This window comes from Panicum virgatum, chromosome 3N, assembly GCF_016808335.1.
Source record: "Panicum virgatum strain AP13 chromosome 3N, P.virgatum_v5, whole genome shotgun sequence".
NCBI lineage: Eukaryota > Viridiplantae > Streptophyta > Magnoliopsida > Poales > Poaceae > Panicum > Panicum virgatum.
The window spans coordinates 8,020,257-8,043,900 of NC_053147.1; the positions used below are offsets into that span (position 1 = coordinate 8,020,257).

General features: G+C 45.4%; 1 protein-coding gene across 1 annotated transcript; it reads left to right on the plus strand.

The window, feature by feature from the left end:
- Window positions 1-1,857: 1,857 nt before the first annotated feature.
- LOC120664097 lies at window positions 1,858-2,842 on the plus strand. Its single transcript, XM_039943101.1, has 2 exons — window positions 1,858-2,306; window positions 2,442-2,842. The coding sequence occupies exons 1-2, from the start codon at window positions 1,915-1,917 to the stop codon at window positions 2,767-2,769; spliced, it is 720 nt and encodes a 239-aa protein (XP_039799035.1). The 5' UTR covers window positions 1,858-1,914; the 3' UTR covers window positions 2,770-2,842.
- Window positions 2,843-23,644: the final 20,802 nt, after the last annotated feature.

The following is a 23,644-nucleotide window of genomic DNA, read 5'->3' on the forward strand; positions in this document are numbered from 1 at the left end:
GCCGCCCCGGGCCCCCCAAAACCAAGGGCCCCTCCCCACTTATAGAGACTGGCAGACTGCAGGTGTGTAGTATAGGCTCAAGCTGTAGTTTGGACTAGCGCAGCAGCATCCGGACAGCACGGGGCAGCAGGCCTGCACACGTTCATCCACAACACAAAGTGCATGACTGGGTGAACTCCTTTAACCCCTTAGATTTATTGCCGTATCGAATCTAATCTCCTGAGTCCTGACTCCCCGGCAACTCCATTTTCTCCGTGTCTCCGAGAGCTCGACCACGATCGACTGCCGAACAAGTAAAGGCAATGGAAATTGCCTCTATGTCTGATATGTGAAATTCAAAATTCATCAGTATGTCTTATTGCTTGATGCGCTATTTTCCATCTGTACAATCTTCAGAGTTTAGACTTGAGAACCCATTGTCCATATCTCCATCAGGGGCATTAATTTAGCCAAGTGGTTTTGCAACTTGATAATTTACTAGTTTTGTGGAGTTGATCATGTATGGCATTACATTTAGTAAATTACTAATTGTATTTTCAAAATTTTTAGAACTGTCATGTTGATAGAATGTATGTGTTAGAGCGTGCAAAAAGGGAAAAGATGAAATAAGTACTACTATTATTAATCTCTATCTCTACTATTTTTAAGGCAAGCAATGATTTATTAGTCCGTCAATTGTTATCTCTTCTATTTCTAAAACAAACAACAAATAATAATGTATGTTTAATCTTCAGCCGTAGCACATAGGTATATATTTGCTACTTAGTAATAGGAGGGCTCTTATTTTAATTTCGCCCCGGGCCACAAAAATCTCAAGACCGGGCCTGCTAATTAGATAGGTAGTTGAGATTCAATCTCTAGAATATTAGAATAACTTACAATTTAAAATGGAGGGAGATTCAATCACGTTTTCACGGCGTGCCCATATCGAGCAGAGGCTGAGTGCCCCTGCATCCAATGGAGGAGGGTGCGCACCACATCACTGCACTGTGGCCGTGTCCTGCAGCCTGCAGAGAGTGCCCCGCCTGCCGATTATTGAGGAGACAGCCAGACCTACTACTAGCCCAGACACGCAGGGGCCAGAAGTGGTCCTGCTCGCTATTCCCCACATTGCCATTTCGAGGTTTCAATCGCTCTGCAGCGTGCGGTGCTCTGATGCCCCCCCCCCCCCCCCAACCAAGCTCAACGCGAGACCATCATCACTTTCCTCTAGTACTGCACAAGTGTACAACGCTACTACAAGTAAGCTAAGAGCAAGTATTATGGAGAAGTTTGAGCCGGCGACATCTAATAGGAAAGAGAGAAAAGAGGAGAGAGAGAGGAATAGGCGACTGCCGAGTCGCCGCTTGAGCCGGCTAAATCTGAAACAAGTCAGATCTTCTCCATTCAATTGCTTCCATGTATTGAGCAACACATTAAATAGCTGTGGGACCCGCTGCCACAACTCGTAGCCGAGTCGCTGAGTCGCCCACAGCATACGAAACCATAAACCATGCTCTAAGCATCACCTGGGAAGTAGACATGAGTAGCTAGCTAGCTTCTCCTATACAGGAGTACACATTGCCATCTGCAACCTACTTTTTCTCAGTGAGGTTAGAGTGTGTTTAGTTCGTGAACTTTTTTGGAATTGACTACTGTAGCACTTTCGTTTTTATTTGATAATTAGTGTCCAATCATATACTAATTAGGCTCAAAAGATTCATCTCATCATTTCCAGCTAAACTGCGCAATTAGTTATTTTTTAAAACTACATTTAATGCTTTATGTATGTGTTCAAAAATTTGATGTGACAGAGAATCTTGAAAATTTTTGGGAACTAGCATTTCTCTGTGAGTAGCACAGCAGATCTATTGCATGCATCCGGTTTTCGCGTCCTTATCCTCTCGTCAACAGTAAAGACCAGGCGAAAGGGCGATGGAAAGCGAATCCGCCGGCGATTCCGCCGGCGCCTTTCCTCTCCGGTGGCCGGGATGCCGTCGGAGAGGGAGGGGGCCGGGGGAATCGATGGGCGGCCTGTATAGGGTAGCTAGTTTTTTAGCTTCTCCTAGGTTTAGCTCGCCATCGTCGTCGATGGCGGAGCTGGTGATGCCGGGAGCGGCGGTTGTGCAGCAGCTCCGGCGGCGAATAAGTTGTGTTGCCGGCCTCGACGATGACCCTCACGTCCTTGCCGGCGACAATTTTGGATCTCTTCAGCTCTCTGGCGATGATGGTGGTGGCATCGTCTCCGGCGTCTGGATGAGGTCAGATCAGGGTGCTCCTCTCTGTTTCCCTGGCAGTGGCGTGGTCTCCGGCAAGGATCCAAAGAGGTCAGCTTTTGTCTTTCTCCTTGCATTGGGGAAGGTTTTCCTTTGCTCCCCCGTGGGCTTCTCTTTCCTAGTTGGTGTCGTCATGAGCGCTGGCTGCGGATCTCTTGCTGGGCTACTGCTTCTTCCCGGAAACAGTAGTGCCGGCTTTGTCTCTGGCAGTCCAGGGATGGAGCTGCTGGAGACTTCTTCTTCTCCTCCGTCGGTGGGATTGCCGATGTTCGTTCAACGATTTACATCCACTTCGGCTGGAGCTTCGTGGTGGTGGGTTCTGCGGCTTAACCAAGGTTTGGGATCTGCTGATGGAGGAGCGGAAGATCTGTGCTTCGATTTGGCTTTCGGTGCTCGCCGGACTGAATCGGAGTTGGGGAAGATGATGAACGGGTGCTCCATGGACTTGGTTATAATTTTAATTTTCTTTTTGGACCTATTTGTAAAAGGGGAGATGTACTGTGCTCCAGTTTAATATTTCTTCCCTTTCGCAAAAAAAGTAAGTAAAGCACCCAGAGTCACCAGCTATACTACTACACCCACAACAACTTCTATGTGGTGAATGACTTTTTTTTCGAAATATAGGAGTATGATTTTGTCCTAGGAATATCCTAGTTGTGTGTAGCGTAGCACAAGAGCAATAATGCATACTACCACTCTGTTCGGCAGCTCCAACAGCCTCCAGCCCAATAGTATTTTCCTCTCACACCGCTCCAGCATCAGCTTCCAGCCACCAGCCAGCCAACATTATTTTTCTCTCACACCACTCCAGCCACCAGCTCCAGCTCCAGCCCAGCGAACAGAGCATACATCTTTTGGCTGTGCCCCACTACCGGCAAGATTCCTACAAGGAAAATGAGCGCCGGCCGGCACAGGGCCCAACCGCAGCGAGAAGGAGGCGCACCGAGTGCCCACATGGAGATGAGGGCGGACGATCGATGGGCCCGGTATCTCCTTCTTCATTGGCTCCTTCCAATTCGGGCATCTGATCTCTTGGGTAAATCAAAGCGAGCGTGCGTGTGTGATCCTCGGCGAGTGCAGCAAAAGGGGTAAGGCGAGGTGCGGTGCGGGCGCAGCCATGAGTGGTGAATCCATCTACATACGCATCGATCCCGCAAGCTTTCTACCGACATGGATACCATGCATGATACCATCTTCTTCCATGGATAAGCTAGGCATAGCCTGGCAAGGGCGACACCACGGTCATTTTTCCTGGTGAAGTGCAGCAGGGTCCAAGTGAAGATTTAAAGCTACTCCCTCCGTATCGTTTTAATTGTCGCCCATAGTTCAACTGAAGAGGATCCAAAATAAATGTCGTCGTTAGTTTAGACATGAGTGATTGGTCATTTTTGCCCTCCTCTACAGCTGCTCTGGAAAGCCTCCGCCGCCGTGCTTGGATGCCTCCGCCGCCGCTGTCGCTTCCATCCGTTGATTTGATGCTTCCGGCCGCAGCGGGGAGTAGTTCGGATATGGCAGCCACGGGGAGGAGCGGAGTTCGGATATGGCAGCCACGGGGAGGAGCTTGGATGGGGCGGCCGATTGGAGCAGCTTGGATGAAGCGGCCGCGGGGAGCACCTCGGATGGGCCGACTGCAGGGAGCAGCTCCGACGAGCCGGCGATGGGGGCACTAGGCGACCACACGCCCTGTGGTGCCATTCTCCACCCGACGCAGATGGTGGCGGTGGCCGCCGGTAGCAGCACAAAATGGATTTGAGCAACACGAAACAGAGGACACGTTGATTGGAGTAAGGGTATCAATGGAATTTCACAAGCTTTTTATTTTTTCTATAGCTGTCGGAAACGACATTTAAAATGATACGGAGAGAGTACTTAGTGGAGCAATTACTTGATGATTTTTTTTTGCGGGTTACTTGATGATTATTGAGTTGCTAGGAACATGATAATGAGGTGGACCAGGGTTCTCTTCCATCTAGCCTCGCCCCTGCCCCGGTAAAGTATCCTGCCGTCTATCCTCGTGCTTGCTTGACCGTCAACTAGCTTTTACGTGTCTTCTGTCTCTCCCATAATCCAAAAGAGGGAAGCTAGGAAATTAAGTACGTCGCGCATTCACTCATGCCAGCTCTCGCCAGTCTCCTCTTATGATCCGTTCTTCTCATCGCAGTCACCAAAGTCTTCTCTCTCTCTCTCTCTCTCTCTCTCTCTCTCTCTCTCTCTCTCTCTCTCTCTCTCTCGTTCTGCATCTGTATCCTGGCAATTTCCTTAATTATTCCCATCGCCAGGCCCACGTCCCAACTACCGGCCCCTTTGAAACGACGTGCATGGCCCCGCGCGGACGCCAATCCGGAATCGACAGGTCACCGCCCGGGCCACGGGCCCACGGACCGTGACACGGCTGATTTGGACAGTCTAAACAAACAATAAACCACCACTTGCATAGTAGTACCACGAAGCTCCTGATTGTAAGACATTTTGGTTTATCCTAAGTCAAAATAGTGTAAATTTGATCAAATTTGTAGAGAAGAATATTAACATCTAGTATATCAAATAAGTAAATTATAAAAATATATTTCATAATTGATATAATTATTCTCATTTGATATTGATAATATTATTACTCATTTGACTTAGAACAAACTAAATGTTTTACATTTCAGGAGTACTACATCCATAAAAAGCAAAAAAAAATCAAGAAGAAAGACCCCGCAGGATCCGACGGACGAGGAAGATTTCTTGGTCGCCGCATGCAGGCAGCCGGCCGGCCCTTGAGACTGAGAGGCGGCAAGAGGCATGCAGGCAGAGACGGGGTCCGCGGCGCCCGGCCGGTGAGGTAGATGGTCGACGACGAGGCCCACCGGTCTGGCTCCAAATCCTGCGCGCGGATGCGGATGCTGCCTTGACCTTGGAGTAAGATCGAACGGCCAGAGCCGTCAGCCCAGCCGGGCCAGGGATTTGGATTGGACAATATTATTGCAGCCAGTAGCCGATCATATGGATGCCGGCGGGTTCAGGCGTGCGTGCGCGTACGTCGAGGCCGCGTGACTGCCGACCCGGTACCAGCAGTACTGTCCATCCGCGCACGACGAACCAGTGAACCTGCTGATGATAACTATGCCATGTCGGTCGCCATGCATGGTACTCCTCGCATGCTTGGCGCTTCTCGTAGCCAAAATCACTACTATAGATCCGGCCTTTTGTCCCGGTTCGAAATTGGTTTTTGTCCCGGTTTTGGAACCGGGACACGGCTTCCGGGACAAAAGCCTCGAAGCTTTTGTTTCGGGTGGCAGAACCGGGACAAAATGTCCCTGACGCTAAATTTTTTTTCACCCCGCGGGATTCGATCCCAAGACCTCTTGTCTAGCGTATGGTTTCTTTGCCAACTCACCGAAGTAGTATATGTAACTCAGTATAGAATAACTTCCTTTTGAACTATCACGTGGAGGGACATTTTGTCCGGGTTAGTAACACCAACCGGGACAAAATGGTCCTTTTGTCCCGGGTGGAGTCACCAACCGGGACAAAAAGGATTGAGCCTTTTGTCTCGGGTGGAGACATCAACCCAGGACAAAAGTCACCTTTTGTTCCGGGTCCAAAAACAGTCGGGATAAATAGCTTGGAACAAAGACATATTCTGTAGTAATGGATTTAGATTGGCGAGAGGGGGTTCATCTCCCCTCTCTTCCACCTCCTCTTCTCTTCTTCTTCCTCCTTCTTTTCTCTTCATTTTTTCATCCCAAAATGAAGAGTAGGCTTTTGATCTTAGAGAGGTAGGGGGCTTGATCCCCCAAACCCCATCCCTGGATTGTGTTGGAATTTATTATTTCGTTCATATTTATTAGGGAGATTAACATGAACACAAGCACATATTTTATCACCAAAATATCATTTATTTATGTCATAAATACATAATAACTGGGGCCCAAATGGAGCAGAAATAAATGGGGTACGCCCCGGGCGCACAACAGCCCTGGTGCACCCCCGGTGAATCTAGCGTACAATATTAATCTTAATCAGATGGTGAATCATGCGCCGAAGCCAAGCTGAATGGAGCCACGAGCCGAGCGGATGCTGCATCTACGCCGGAGCCGAGCTGACCGTGTGGGCGCAGAATCGTTAGATCTAGGCACACGGGACAGGTGGTGGTCATCCGGGTGGGGTCGCACCAAATTTTCTTCCAATGGAACGGGGTGTCAAATAAGTGAGGGTGGTCCTCTCACGCTCGTTAGATTAGTACATCCTAGTCCAAGATACTGACTTTTATTTCTACCATTTTCGACTGTACACACATGCATGCCTATTATTTCTCCGATCGGGGGCGGCGGAAAATGAGAAAGGAGGTCCAGGCGCGTCGATCAGGTTTTTATGGCCCGAAGACGGCCGGCCGGCCGGCCGCGGGGCCCGCCACCCTAGCTGGAAATGGAAACACGCCCTGCTACTACTTCCGGAATAAGGGTGGTACCACCGATACGCGCGCGCGTGTTCCATGTGTACGTGCTCGTGTACTTGCTCCACTAGCTGGATCCCGACACGCCAACCACCGCCGGCCCCGTACACGTACGTGAACGATCCAGAAAATATTGAAACCACCGCAGTTAATTTCCATTTTCCAACGGTAAATATATAGTACTAGTAATATCCAATGATTAACAAAATAAACTCTGCATGATTATCCTGTGAGTAATCTACTGGTTGTCCCGGTCATGATGATGCAGGTACAGCCGGGTACGGTACAGGTAGGGAACAGTGCCTTGGTTGCTAGGGGCACGCTACAGTCTGCCACTGTGCTGAAATAATTAAGAGCAAGCAAATTGAAAGGATGCGCACATGTATATCTAGAAACTCCGTGAACTGAAAAAAAAAGGCACACGCACGCGCCATGACTCTTGCTGGACTTTTATAAGGTGCTAAATATATACGTATATGTATATATATACTCGAGCATCATGAAGAAAATAATAAAAGAACTGAAAAAAAAAAGTTAGGGAGGGAGGAACGGGAGAGATCGGAGGAACAATTAGTTGAATTCGACGGACGTGATAGCCAATAATGAATGGACAGGCCGGCTGGCCGTGTCGATCGATCTGATATCGATAGGGATAAGGAAATCAATAAAGGCGAAGGCGAGAGAAAGAAAGGGTGGAATAGTTCGTGCTGTAGACACACCGTACCACAGGATGTCTGTGTAGTGCTGAACTTTCCTTCAGCTGTACCTATACGTAGCAAAGATTTATAAGAATATATGTATATATATATATGCATATATACATTATTGACCATTTCGATCGAGGAGCACAACTATTGTATGGCTTCGTTCCAAATTGTAGATAGTTTTAGCAAATTGAAGAAAATAGTTGAATTGATTGGTTGTTGATCTCTGTTAATATAAAGCAAAGTCGGCGTTGGAACTCCTCCACAACTGGACCGTAGGCGTACCAGATACGAGATTAAATTCAAGAGCCGACTATCCTGATGGATCACCCGCCCCTAATCACTCCGTTCGGTAGCCAGCTTCAGCTCCAGCCCAATAATATTTTCTTCTCACACCACTCCAGCCTTCAGCTCCAATTACAACTAGCCCAACAATATTTTTCTCTCACACCATTCCAGCTCCAGCCTCCAGCTCCAGCCTGCCGAACGCAGCGCCTGCCCGTACACGGTTGATGCGTGGGCGCACAGTATTGGTCGGCAGCGTACTTACCAGCAGAATTGATGAGGGAGCTAGAGTACCGATAGGTGCGCACGCATAGCATCATTTTCTCCCCTTCTTCCAATGCGCAGTGCGGGCCTCGATCAATGGCTATATATCTACGAAAATAGCAAAACTGATGTGAGGTCTATTGTACGTTATCCAGCAGAAGTTGACCAACAATACTACCTCCGTCCCAAAATATAATCATTTGTTGACTTTTGCTGGTTTTATTTGACTATTTGTCTTATTCAAAAAATTTGAGAAAAAATAATAATAATATATTATTTTAATATAATAGTATTAAAAAAAACCACCATGTTCGCCGATAGAATCTAGAAATTCCCACATTAATCCAAAAAAAAGAATATGCACCGTTGGATTTTATAAAAATGTAACAGTCTAGATTAATCTAAAGAGTCCATGTCAAATAAAACTATAAATATATAGACTAACCTAAGAAATCTTACTAAATATTTATGAATTGAAAAATAAAAATAAAAGGTATATGTCCTTTACAACAATAGGAGAGAGACTAGAACTTATGTACATATTATTTCCTAATTAGATTACATCCCACATTGATGACGAGAGAGAGAGGAGGCGTGCAATTATATAAACTTATTTGCTAATCAGATTACTTTCCAGGAGACATAGGACTAGATATCACCTACCATAATTTTTCTTTATTATTATCACCCGCTACTATATCTTAGCAGACTTCGATGCCGCTGAATTGCAAGTAAATGCTTTGGAGAAAAGCTAGAAAATTATATATCGAACCATACAGCTTGGAAACCCCAATGCAAAAGTGTTCAAAGTAGGCTGCAAGTTAAGGCAAAACACATATTGTTGTCTCACTGGAGTTGTTAGCACTAGCCTAGCCAATAATTCTCTACATGATACACTTTTGATCTACATATGCAGTGGCAATAGCCAGTTGATGAAATGTATGCATGCATCTCCATGTATATATGTCATGCATATGGCCGACCGGCAAGAATACGGAGCCATCATTCTGTCCACCTATTCAGATAACATGGATCTAGGATATGGTGTACCAGTGGTCTAGCAAAGTAGCACGAAATAGAGATATGACAATGGTGTAACCAAAGTGTCATATGCATCACAATAATGTGCTCAAAGAATAGGGCACCCACCTCACCCTATTAGCACTTTCACATCTTCTGGCACAACCACTACTGGTGCACCTTATTTTGCTGCTTTTATAACTAGTTTACCACATAGGTATAGTCTTGCATGAGTAGTTGTTGGTGTCGCAAAAAACAAAAAACAACATAAAAATTGTCACCTTTACAATAGAGGAACTCACCAAATAGTGATGTTGTAGAGTCGAGATGGCGGACTAGAGGGGGGTGAATAGTCCTTTCTAAAACTAATTGCGCCGGCTAACCGAAACTTATGCGGAATTGAAACTATTCGCTTAGCCAAGACTTCACCCCTCTAACTATGACTCTAAGGCACATCCAAAAAGATCCTATACAAAGCAAATGGAGTGCCAAGCTAGTAAGAGCTCTCCTAACAATTCTAATGCTAAGTCACACAAGCCTAAGCACTAGTACTTCACAAACCGAGGGAGCTCCTACACAATTCTAATGAGCAAAAGCACAAAACCAAACCTAACCTCACTAGATGCTCAAGGACAAGGATACACAATCCAGATCCAAGAGCTCAACTTGCTTAGCTACACAATCTAAGCACGAGCAACTAATTAAGCTACACAAGCTAACTAGTTACACTAGGATCTCTACTTCTAGCTACACAAGCACGAAGATGATTAGCAAACTACACAAGCTAACTAATCACTAGAGAGCAACTACACAAGCTATAGATGAATGTAAATACAAGGCTTGTGATTTGGAGAATGCAAACCACCGAGAATAGTAGACAAAATTGACACGGTGATTTTTATCCCGAGGTTCACTTGGTTGCCACCAAGCTAATCTCCGTTGAGACAAGCTCCAAGGTTGCCGCCGATCCTCTTGCTAGTGGTGACTCTCAAGTCACACTCTCCCACGTGGAGAGCTCACACCGAGCTCTAGCACATGATCCGGCCGGACCACTTATTGCTCTTCACGTCTCGCTCAACTAGAGTTGCTCTTCGCGGCTCCCGCGGGGTGAGCACAATACCCCTCACAATCTCTTCTCTGGAGCACCGCACAATCTTCTTGCGGGCTTCAACGGAGCCTCTTGCCACCAAGCCGTCTAGGAGGTGGCAACCTCCAAGAGTAACAAGCACACCGGCTTGCAACACGATCACCTAGTGCCACTCGATGCAATCTCTCAAAGCATTCGCACTAGAATCGCTCTCTCACTCGATCGGATGATTACTATCAAGTTAGAGTGAGTAGAAGGCTCTCAAGCACTCTCACACATGGACACCAAGTCCCCAAGGTGCTCAGCCTGCTCAAATGGCCGGCCACACCCTCTATTTATAGAGGGAGGCCCCAAACTAGCCGTTACACTCAAAACCCGTGAAAATAAAGTTTTCGCGGACTGTCCGCGTCACAGAGATCGGACCGTCCGCCATTCAAAACAAACGGCTAGAACTGCAATGATTATGTGTCAGAGTCAACCGTTAGAGCCCCGAGCGGACCGTCCGCCGCTCAAAAAGTGAGCACACACAGAAACAACAGTGTTTCTGTCCCAGAATTTTCAGTAGGAGGCGGATCGTCCGCCCCCAAGGGCCGGACCGTCCGTAGTACAATTTGGACACCCAAGGCAACTACCAAGTTTCTGCGCCCGTTTCAGCTTTTAAAGGCGGGCCGTCCGCCCCATGGACTGGACGGTTCGCAGTTTATTTTGGACCACCAACAGAGCCAAAAACAGTTCTGTTCGAGCTCATCCGAGATAACTGCGGACCGTCCGCCCCCCAGGAGCGGACCGTCCGCAGGTCTATTTACAGCAGAAATGTGCCTCGGTAAAACGGCCATAACTCATAGCTCCAATGTCCAAATTTGGTGATCTTGGACTCTATGGAAAGCTTATTCAGAGGGCTACACAACCCAACTGAATATTTGATCCAAAAAATAATGGATCAAAGCACTATTTTACTCCAAGAGCCAACCTAATCTCCGAAGAACACCGAAAAGCCTTTCTTGCTTCCCCAAGTTGATAAACATCAACTCCAACTCTTTCTCCTTTGCAAATGTGCCAACACCACCACGTGAACAACACCATGTGCATGTGTGTTAGCATTTCACAATCATTTTCAAAGAACTTTCACTTGATCTTACCACGCCACTCGATCCTAGCAACATCGCAATGTTAGATCGCTCAAGTGGCACTAGATGACCGATATGCAAACAAGTTTGCCTCTCTTGATAGTACGACCATCTATCCTAAATCCAGTCATGCACTTCTCTACACAAACTTTGGCCGGTGAAATGAAATGGCCTACAAGTCATACCTTTGCCTTGCACATTCCATTTCATCTTCCCAAATGTTGATGTCACACAAGCACCAAACTCCATCAAGCCTTTTGATCATCATCATGAGTCAACACTTGGCTTGATCTTCCTTGAATGATATGATCCACTCCATATCATCACATGACATCTTTGGTCCATTGATCTTGACCTTGCTCGCTCTTCACCGTTGCCTCGGTCCATCGGCGCCAAATCTTGCCCAAGCTTCACCGCCTCGCGGTCCCTCGCTTCAAAGCCTTGACTTGTCCTTCTCCATTGCAACCGGTCCATCAAGCCAAGTCTTGTCTTGATCTTCTCCACTTTGGTCACATAACTCCATGTCATGTCTCATATGCAATGAGTTCCTCCATCACACTATATGAGCATAGCATCAACCCTTAGCCATTTTTCCTCCATGGCACATGTCGCTCATACTAGTGTCTTTGTGTGGACTAATCTCCTGTGTATCTCGACATAAACACTTATTAGTCCACCTAAGTTATCACTCAATTACCAAAACCAAACAAGGGCCTTTCAGATGTCCAACTGTTGATGCAAAATCTGGTCACACACTTGAATGCGCTAGAATGCGCAGCAAGATTGTCAAAACGACCAACACCAGCAACCTCTCTGCACAGACCGGTCATACCGGTGCTCCAGGGAGACGACAAAAAACCTAGAACCACAAGCTCGAGAGGGGACGGTTGGAGCTAATGGAGCTAGGGTTGCTCTGAGGTCGGCAGGCCACTCGGAATGCCATCAAACGCCGTAGAGATGAGCGAAGAACAACAGATGGGGTTGGAAAAACTATGATTTAGAGGTAAAAAGTAATGGATAAATGTGTGGATCAATTGGGATTACCCTCAATCGGCTGTGGTGCTTCAAATATATAGGGTTTAGAGGTAAAAAGTAAAGAAGAAATGTGTGAATCGATTGGGATTACCCTCAATCGGCCGTGGCTCTTCATATATATAGAGTGGGGAGGTCTGTACCCATTAGGAGTCGAAACCCTAACAAAACCCGTGTAAAAATACAACTTCTAATTCGAATTGGGTGTTTCAGACCGGTCTGATCGGTCTCCAAATCAGTCTGACCGCTGGTCAGACCAGGGTGCAGATCTTCCGGGAGACATAACTTCCTCATCCAGACTCAAAATTGGACGTTCTATATAGGTGTTTCGATCATCTCGACGAGATCTACGCAATGGTGAAGTCAATTTTATAATTTGACAAAGTTGTACTGATCAGTTTATATGACAGGTCTGATCAGATTGTCCAGCAAACCTGAATTGTGCCAATTTTGGGTGTCAACACCAACATCTGGACTGGAAGCAGCAAGCTAAAGACTTTCATGTGCGGGTGCAACATCAAACAGCTCAAGGTGAAAAAACATATGAAACAAAATATGAGTGTTACAATTTACTAAATTGTGAATTTGAAGAACAGTGCAAAGATGCATGTTTTTTTTTCGATCAAGCTACCAACAAATAAATAAATAATAAATGTTACAAATAATTCAGTTTGTATTGGTAGCTAAGTAGTAGCTAAACAATATTTTCTGCTAAGCCTAGATGTGCCCTTCATCATATTGTTAATATCTCAAACACCACTGCGGATGGTGATGCTGCAAAGAAGTGGCTCTAACTATAATTAGATTGCTGGCAATCTAGCTTTTCGTGGAGTAATTCTAAACTTAAAGAAAATAGAATAGTGTGCAATTTAGAGAGAATCATGACAAGTATGGATAAAAGCACCATAACTTAATAACAAAATCTTATAGGGAAAAAGTATTACCAACACAAAGGGAGAGAGAGAAAAGGCAAGATTAGTCATATTATTATGAGAAGGTGATGTCAATTATGAATGATAGGTTCGCTTCGCTAAGAAAAACTGTAGTATCATAGGAGCAAATAGAAAATAAATACACAAGAAATAGAAGGAAAAACAGCAATAACTAAGAAAAGACTTCGATCTACAAAGCAATGAGAGTCGCTAGAGTTAGAAAGCGCAATGATAATCGGTTACAGAAATAAGGATCAAATGATAGCACTACATCATAACCACGACACGATCCCAACACAGTTGTTGGAACGACTATCACCCTAACTTAGTCTACACTGTCATTGCCATTAAGGTATGGTGATTACCACTAATAATAATGAAAAGCAGTGAGACGGTGATGTCTTCCTGCGTAGAATTGTGATCAATGGTTTTTTTATGTAACATTGTGATCAATGGTTGTCTGAGAACTAAAAATTTAAAGAAAAAATGATAAATGATAGAGCTGCAATTAGGTGTTCGGGAAGGTATAGACTACAAATGTGAAGTGTCTAGAAGAGTTTTTTTTTCAAGCAAAACAACAAAATTGTTGGTAATGGTGCACGATTCTTGGTGAGGAAAAAGTGCTGCAACTATGAGACAAGGGGAGCTGTATGTACGAGGATGTAGTAATTGGAGCTTGGAGAACAAAGAAAATAAAAGAGATATTTAGATACGTGACTTGAGAGGTCGCATCCAATTTTTATTAATGTTTAGATTCAAATGCAAAACTAAACTTCAATTATTATACACGGTAGACACTCATCTAGATCTTTATAAAGTCCTAGGATAATTTATCACCATAATTAAAAAATAAAAAATTTACATAGCTGGCCAACAATTAAAAATTATATTTATATTAAAATATAAAATATTTATTTTAAAGTAAAAAACTCAAATGTCAGCATAAACAATACTAGGTACTCGCGCTATTTGCGCGGGCCTCCTTGCTAGTTAAGATATATTTCAAATATATACGATGATAAAACATGTCATAACAAAATAAATAATATTTTCACAAATTTTTTGAATAAGACAAATGATCAAACATGATTAGCAAAAGTCAACAAATATTTATATTTTGGGACGGAGGTAGTACTAGACTTGTGAGCGAAGCATATGAGTATGCCCCGTTGTGGGAAAAAAAGGTCGCGACTTCGCGTGCAGCGCGTCGGGACGGCCCTAGGCATAAACGCGCCAATCATTGTGCACAAACTTGGTAAGGGCGGCGGCGTTCACAGCATCATAGGTACTACGAGTAAGTAGATCATCGTGTGCACTCGGGTGCATAGGACATCGGTGGAGCACGCTCGAAGCAAACCCCAGAATGGTAACCACGCACTTGCACTTGGGGATCTTAAGGTTATACCATGTCCTCGCGTGTGTGTGTGAGAGAGAGAGGAGCTGTGGTGCACGTCCAACATTGGAAACCCCCCTTGAATTGTACTGTACCGGACCAGTGTGTGGACACCAGCGGAGGCAGCAAGATAAACATGAATCTGTCGACAGCAGAGCAACGAGCCAAAGACGAGGCAAAGACAAGCAAGGGCGGGCGGGCGGGCGGTAGAAAGACAACCAACCGGCGGCCCCCCCTGCCTGACAGCCCAATCACGACAGGTCGACAGCTGCCTGCGAGTGAGAGCGAGAGCGAGACCAGCCATCCCTCCCAGCACCGGGGATCCGTGTGCGCGCGGCCCACCCCCCGCCAACCCGAAACCCACGACCCGAGAGTCAGAGAGAGGTAACAGAGAGGGGCTCCCAGGTTTCGGAAAAGAAAAGGAGGTTTTGCCCGATCGGGGTCTTGTTTACATGCATAAATTTTTTGGCCTAAAATACTGTAGTATTTTTATTTATATTTGGTAATTATTGTTTTACCATTGGTTAACTAGATTTAAAAGATTCGTCTCGCAAATTACAGACAAACTATATAATTAGTTATTTCATTTAACTATATTTAATATTTTATGCATACTTTCAAAAATTCGATATGACGAAAAATCTTGTAAAATTTTGAAATTTTAAAGACATCTAAACAAGAGCCGGGTAAATCTTGGAGCGCCCCCATCCGGCTGCCGGATCCTTGTATCGCGCCTCCTTCCCGCTCCGGCAAGCCTGAGGGCCACCGGCTACTCCCGGTGGCGGAGGCTGGCTACGGGACAGCGACGCCACTGCGGGCGGGTCCCACACGGCGCGCAATTATTCGCCGGGCGAGGGCCTGGACCAAACACCGGATGGGGGCCGCCGTACTTGTGTTTTTTAATGATTTCTCTCTCTCCCTCCTCTCATCGTCCGTCGTCGTCAACCCAACCGGCGTGTGGACGGGGTTGCGCGCCGTTTGTTTTGCTGTTGCGTCCAAATCGATCCTCTTATGCCGTCGCTCGTCGACTTCTTTGATGTCATTGTTAATCTTTAGCTCCACTTCACCATCCATTTTTATGAGGAGATCGAGTGGAGGTTTGTTCGATTATATTCTTTTTTCTAGGACGATTTGAGGGTACTGAAAGTGAAAGAGATTTTGATCCGTCGGGCGATTTATTTTTCTACAATCATCTCCATCAATCTTCATCGAACCAAAGAAACCAGCAAGGTTTTATCTTTCTCTTCTACTCTCTCCGTCCCGCAAAGGTTGTATATTTCTCTTCTACTCTCTCCGTCCCGCAAAGACTGTTCGTTTAGCCTTCAAATTTTATCAAACAATCTTTGTGGTATAAAATTTGAAGGCTAAACGAACAGTTTTTGCGGGACTGAGAGAGTATGTCTGAAATTTTCTAGACGAACAATCTTTGTGGGACGGAGAGAGTATCCTCTACCTCTTGTCTTGCTCCCTCCCTCTCGTATCAAAGGTCGGCACAAATCCAAAAGTATACCTTTACGCGTGCGACAATAATAATAACAAACGTAGTATAATTATTCGCATAGACCTAGTGGTCTAGATAGACCCTCCACAAGCCATCGACCCATACTACCTTCCTTTTGACATTATACTTGCGAAACACGAACCGTTTCTTTTACAAGGAATGGATTCCGTATTCAAAGCACACAAAAAAACAGCTTGTCATTTCTATGATGAGCACGCAAAGTGTGGCAATGGGATGGAGAAGTAGGGGTGAAGGTGGGGAGCACAGTACAAAGGCTATCGTACACCGCAAATGCCTTCACAAACCAGCCACGGCATGCACGGAACTTAACTCACTCCGTCCTAGGCTAGCAGCTAACACAGCAATATACAGCAGCACACTTGCAGTTGCAGGGATGCAGCTCTAGATTCAACTCATCACTTAACGTGGGTTTCGGAATAACCTCATAGCGATCGAGGATAGATCACGCATGAGCGTGACCTCTTTTGCCCCCCGAGAGCGAGTCCGTGACTCCTCTCGGCCACACGTACGAGAGGCTCTTACAGACTCATCAGCCCAGGCAACTTGCAGCTCTGATCTCCAACGCAACCATGCTGATCACCACCCAACGCAAGGATACTGCATTAGAGTACCAGCTACCACCGGTACTAAACAAGTGCACATATGGGCTGCAGATCATTATTGCCTCCATCACCTGTCTCCACAGTATTCGTCCTGCAGAGCATGTGTACGGAGTACTTTATACTAACCTCCGTTCACAAATACTTGGCAACTTTGATTTTTTACTATTACTACTTTGACCGCTAATTATTTAAAAAAATATCTTGTTAACTAGAACACTTAGAGTATCATTGTATTTAGTGTCAAGAATACTTTAAGTATGATGCATGTTTGAAATGGCATAACAATGAATTTATGAGAAAATTGAAAGTCAAACTTTGAACAGTAAAGTCAAAGTTGTCAATTATTTGTGAACGGAGGTTAGTAATTTAAGAAAAGAAAAAAAAGGGTTAGGGCCAGGTCGTCCTACGTTGCTGGCAGGCGAGGCAGTCCCGTGGTCAAATTGGCCGCAGAGCAACTGGGTCTCCTGAGCTGAGCATCTCTGCTGTGGTGGCGTTGTACAAGGATCATTGCCGCCGCCGATCTTGTAGGAAACCGAGGGTTTTTCATTTTTTTAGCAATAGCAAACGATCCAGCGGGGGCCAGGGAATATACATATATATACTACGGCGCGTCGGCGCCCAGCATCACGCAACGATACATATATATGTATCTTTATTATCAGAAGAGGGTGGGCGTGCAGCATGAGACAAGAAGCAATAGGAAATGCCCGCTAGCCACACTGGGGAGGGAGGGAGCTGGCTGGCTGGCTGGCTGCTGCACTTGGAAAACCTAGGAGCTCGCCGCCATGGTTTCCGTGGCGCCGCCCATCGTCTACCGCTCCCTATCTCGGCTGCTTGCTACTCGTACTACTATCTTAATCAGTAAACGCAGGCGGAAGAAAACTTTGAGATCGCTTTCAGTTTTTTTCCCCCCCAAACCGCGGCACACGGGTTCGTCCGTCCAGGCGGCCCTTGGGGCGAACCAGGAGGCGGCCCCGGCGAGTGTGGGGCCAGACCGGGCGACCTGTCGCGTGGCTCAACGGCGGTGACCAATGCGCCTACGATCATATGGCCTCCGGGCTCGGCGTCAAGGCGGGCCAACAACCAATGACTGCGCGACAGCTCAGCAGCAGCATCGGTACCGATACGCCGCCGTGCTGTACCGCGGAGCTCGATCGCCGGTGGAGATCGCCGTGCTACCGGTCTACGGAATACCATGATATGATGATGATGCAGCAGCAAGCTGCGTCCTTTTTTTTTATAAAAAAAACTTCTGAACAGATCATCGTACTACTTTTATCCCTCGAACCTGCCGTCCGCCGACAAACCCGGAAAACCGTGGGGGCGGCTGCTGCAACCTGCAAGCATGCAACTACTGTGATCAAATCCTTGTTTAGTTGTATAATTCAAAATTCCAAATTTTTTTCGACAACTGCATGGAGATTTAAATTTAGAAGAAATAAAAACGCATTGCACAATTTGTCTGTAAATCGCGAGAGGAATCTAATAAACCTAATTAGGTCGTAATCAGACACTAAATTGCTACAATAATGCTACAGTAAACAATCTCTAATGATGGATTAATTAGGCTCATTAGATTTGTCTCGCGATTTACAGATGAGTTTTGTAATTAATTTTGTGATTAGTCTATGTTTAATACTTCAAATATAGAAAAATTGTTTTTCAAAAATTTTACACGAGGCAACTAAACAAGACCCAAGTCGGGTCGTTGATTGCGGCGGCCTAGCTACGAAAAGATCCCACGGTAAGAAATTGGAAAATAGTACCAAAAGGTCACGGAAAAGCAATGCATGAGACTGCGCCCTGCACACAGGTAGGGAAGTAGTAGCAAAAGATCGTCGACAGTGATCGGAACGAGCTAAATTGACAGTAGTGGATTGGAGAAGACATTGTTTGTTGAGTGGATGAGAAGATGAGGCACATCAGATACGGTTCCCATCCGCTGCCGTCCCATCCACGCGGCACACGCAGCGCACGCATGCGATGCGACACTGTTTGACCCCCAAATGCGGTGATCATGATTATGGAGAAAAGGAAACTCAACATATCTCCATTGAAAATAGTGCTCTCCAGACGTTGTACTAGAATCCGTATTAAGCCGCCACGACCGACGTTTCTCTTCCTTCAAATAAAAGAGGAGAGTTGCCCGGCCGAGACGCTAGCTAGCAGCCTGAAGGAGCCCGGCCAGTCCAGGGTACGGCCGGCGTGATCTTATCACGAGGGCATATGGTCCCAAGCACGGCATGGCACAGAACAAGGACATCCAGAAGGGGTATGATGGTGATGTGTGCTGGTGTGTCATATGATTTTTCTGGGGGCCATGGTGTGGTTTTGTTCTCGCCGCCGGCGGGGCGTCCGGGAGCCAGGAATGGTAGGAATGGTGGTTTTGTTCACTAACAGGAGAAAGCCTTGATCAGAACAGCAATGGGAAATGCCATGTAAGTGGACCTTTACTGCATTCTTGGATGGATCATATTTACTACTATTTTGGTTCCACAAATGCACCAATGATAAAAGTGTTGCCCACCATATTTTGCAAACAGTTTGCACATGCTAATTTGTCAATTAAGTTCTAGCATCGACTTTTACTGGACTTACATTCCTACGCCAAGCTCCATGTATTCTAATCGTACTGCACTAGATAAAGAATCACTTAAAGTATTCCTGTAGTGAAATGAAAAGCAATACCTTGCTCCGAAACTGCTATCCTACTATTTTCAGATTGACATAGTTAGACATTTGTAGCCTATTAGTCTACTTATTTATGAAACTCTGAAATCTGCAACTTTACATCTCACCATGCCTTCTCATTTTTGTGTTGTTTACATAAACCTTCCTGAAATTCTTCTGCTTCAAGTACCTCATTTTTTTCATGCCTTTGTAACTAATTGCTGTGATATTACGTGTTTAATAGAGATCTTCGAGATGTGAAGCATATTGTTTTAGCTTACGAGGTGCAGTCTTTTCTGCTTTATTTCAACTGAAATGCTCCAAATTCTAATTACTACAGGAGTTTCTCTCTCAAACCAATCCAGCAACTGATAAAACATTACAATACTCGATCTGTTGATTGTACGAGGTCCAGTAATATAGTGGATATATTAACATCTCCATAGCAAAGCTTACTATTTGACATATTATTATCCTGCTACTGCATAAATATTTTTACAATATATTAGATACTTTCTTTCTCTCTCTTTTTTGGTTTGGTACAGGAAGAAATATCTGGGAGGCTTCTCACATTTGGTCCTTATCTTTCATGGCCAAACAAGAAGGCAGACTCAAAAAAGACATAGAAGCACATGTACTGTCACACCCGGTTTTAAGGACAAAATCGAATGCATAGCTATATGTATGTCAGGATCAAGTTTCATACATATAGAGACATCATAAGTGAATAATCAGTAACATAACAGTATCATGTAAAAGAGAATTAAAACAAATAAAAGACTATCAGAGTTATACAGCTTATCCTGGAAACGAAAGCTCCAAACTTCACAGGCAATCGACTGGGGGTTGCGTACGCTTAGAACTCAGCATCATCTTCAAAAGACTTCACCACAACTTTCTCCTTCTAAGCAGCAGTAAGCAAGGGTGAGTACACTTATGGTTGGTACTCAGCAAAGCCACAAGAAATAACCAGAATATGATTTATATCCATCTTTAAGTTTATTAATCATGTGAGGGTCCAAGCCGCTCTTGACCGTGAGCACGGCTAACCGGTTAGTTTTAACTCTGCAGAGGTTGTACACTTTCACCACAATTCGCGTAAAAGTTCCGACGAACTTTGAACCCAACCATGCAAGTGCGGGCCAAGCACCGTATCACACTTCCTTAGGTATGACTGCATAGGGACGCTACGAGGCCTTTACAAAGATTCCCTAACCTATGACAACCCGCTAAGGTTTTCAGTCAAAGTGGTCATAACACTGTCCTAATGAGGTGATACCTTGCCAAAGGACCATAAACAATACCAATTGCCCCAAGAGGACCGAGCTATACCCCATCAATGCATCCCCTCTTACCCTTTCGGTAAGATTGTCACAAGCTAGAGTCTCTAATTAATCAGCCAAGACCAGAGCCATACGATATTGTGGTTGTACAGTTTTCTTGGGTGTTTCTCCATGTTCCAATTACCACATATGATCTTGATTACAAAATTAAGCCATCATGAACATGAAGTAACAAGTATAGCATTTGTAATATTATCCACCCATATCCAAGGTAAAGCAACTAGCATAGCTACCCAACATGAAAATAAACCCAAGTTGATCAAGGAATAAGGTAAACAATACTAGGCATGTCCTTAACTCGGTTCCCATCATATTATAGACACATGCATGAACATAAAAGTAAATGTGATAGATTTGGTGATCTCATGGGTCAAAAACATGATCAAGGGTCCACTTGCCTTCCTCAAACTGCTGCTGGTCCGGTCCTCCGAAGTCTTGATCTTGCTGCTGCTCCTCGAACTGCGGATCGTCTATCGCATCGAACACGCACATACAAGCAAACAAGTACAAACAATAAAAAACAGTACACCAGACAATATAAACAGTACAAAAAGAGGTTACTAAACTATACTACTCGTTGCAACGATCGCGTGAGCGTAAAGATCATCGAAAACGGATCTAAAACGAGAAAGTTATGGATAAAACAAGATCTAAGGGCTAGATCGTAATTAAACCTTATACTCAGGGGCTAGATCATAAAAACAGGGGCTGTTTTGTAAATATTTTCCAACAGCAGTGGACGGCGGATTCTAATATGGAAAAATAGAGGGGTTTATGTGCAAAAACGGCATGGTTGACCGGCCATGGCTGAGTTGACTTACATTGAATCTAATTCGGGCCGTTGATCTCAGATCGAACGGCCACCACGCGTTGAGGCTGAGCGGGCGGCGCTGGAGGCGGCGCAGAGCGCCGGCGGCGAGGCTGCGGCGGTGGCGCATCGCCGGACTTGGCCAAATCGGTTGTCCGGGGCTCGATTTCGAGCGCACCTGGCACTGGAAGCATGAGCGCGGCGCGGGCAATCGATCTAGAGTAGCAGCGCGAGCTAAGGCGGGCGGAGCAGAGCTCGCTACGGCGCATGGCGGACCGACGGCGACGGAGAGCTCTCCCGGACGGAACAGAGCGGGAGGGAGGGATATAAGCGGTCGGCGAGGTTCCTCTCACCACAGCGAAACTCCGGAGCGGCGATGTCGTCGAGGGAACAGAGCGGAGTGGCGGCGCGACGGCGGCGTTCGAGCTCGGATGAAAACTCGACAATGGCGGCGGCTGCGTCTAGGGTTTCGCGAGGCAAGAGGCGGCGGCTTCGGTTCGATGGGGGTTCAAGGGGGTCTCGGGTTCCTTTTATAGGAGCGACCCGGCGCCTGGGCGTGTGGGCCCAAGGGAGCACGGCGGCGCAGAGATCGGACTCGGGGAGAGTCCTTCCTGGATACGACGCGGGAAGACGGAGCATCCGATGGGCGGGGCCCACGCATCGGTGAGAGAAAAGGAAGAGAAGGCCGGAGCAGGCTGGGCCGCGAGGAAAAAAAGAATTGGGCCGGCGGCGGTGGTTTCTGTGCCGCGGGAAAAGAGAAAAGGAAAAAGGGATGGGCTGGGCTGGAAAGGAGGGAGAAAGAGAAAAGGTTTTGCATTTTCCAAAACGATTCAAACACTTTTAATTTAAACTCAAACTCAAAGATTTGAATTTAAGTTGAACAACAAACAAATACAAATGCAAACCAGCATGAGATGCACACACCTATTTTCCTTATATTTATTTTATGGCTAAATAATTTATTTAATTCCCGACCAATGCTCTAGAATCCAGAAAAATTAAATAAAACCTTATCGAAACTATAACAAATCTAATTGAATTTATTTAGGCTCCTAATTTGAAAATACGGGTGTTACATGTACTTAAAGAAAATGCTACTCATACGTAATTCACAGTTTTGGCAGACCAACATAGACCTAAAATATTATCTAGAACTGTACTAATCATATACCGCATATAGTTTCATTGTATCATAAAAAATAATTACTTGCAACAAAGTCTAAATCTAAGTGCTGAACAGTTCAGCTTTTCTCTCAGACCTTCCATACAGTGGCGGACCTAGGATTGGAACTTAGGGTATGCCATGTCAAAACTTCAACATATAATTCGGTATTCGGTATAATCTAAAAAAATCGATACACAACAAAAAATTCCACGAGCAATTCGGTATATAAGCACTTAGATTCAATACTTACATAGATTACAATATAAGTAGTAGAAGCACACTAAGTCCTAGAAAAACATAAAATAAGCTTACAAACCTATAATAGTTCAAAGAGATTACCTAATTTCTTCTTATCAGGCTTACGCTTCTTAAATATTAAGTTGTATGCATCAATCAATTCAACCCAAAAGCTTAAATTGATGGGAAGAGGTGGGCAATTCACTTATACTTTAACACTCTCCCTCGCGTGTAGGCTCTCCTATGCCTCAAACGTGAAAATAAGAGTCGGTTGCAATTATTTTATTTAATCGCACCTGCTGAGGTTCGAACTCGAGACTGTCAGACCCAGGGCAGCGGGACTGCTCACAGACGTGGAATATTCTAGAGTAAGGAATAGCACATGGATACACCTTACCTCTCTTGTAACTACTCGTACGGCAGTAGGACTAGTTGATGTACATGGAAACTACTCGACCTCGTTGTAGTAGGACTCTAGTAGTACTCGGCTAGTACTTTCCATATAACCCTGTCCTCCCAGACTATATAAGAGCGGGCAGGGATCCTTCCAAAACATCTCAACACCTAAGGCAATACAAACGACCACACATAACGTATGGTATGACGGTCTGAACCTGTCTAAATCTTTGTGTTCCTTGCACCATCGCGTTCTGATCTCGACGAGTCCGTGCCTAAAAACAATCTCCTCGAAATATACCTCGGAGAGCTTGGCAGTAAAACACCGACAGAGACCTCCGGCCCTGATACCATATTGAGT

Excerpts from the sequence above, each read along its gene's own strand:
- LOC120664097 (XM_039943101.1), top strand. The coding sequence starts at position 1,915 with ATGGAAAGCGAATCCGCCGGCGATTCCGCCGGCGCCTTTCCTCTCCGG. Across the intron at positions 2,307-2,441 it reads TCCGGCAAGGATCCAAAGAG|TAGTGCCGGCTTTGTCTCTG; the intron begins GTCAGCTTTTGT and ends TCCCGGAAACAG.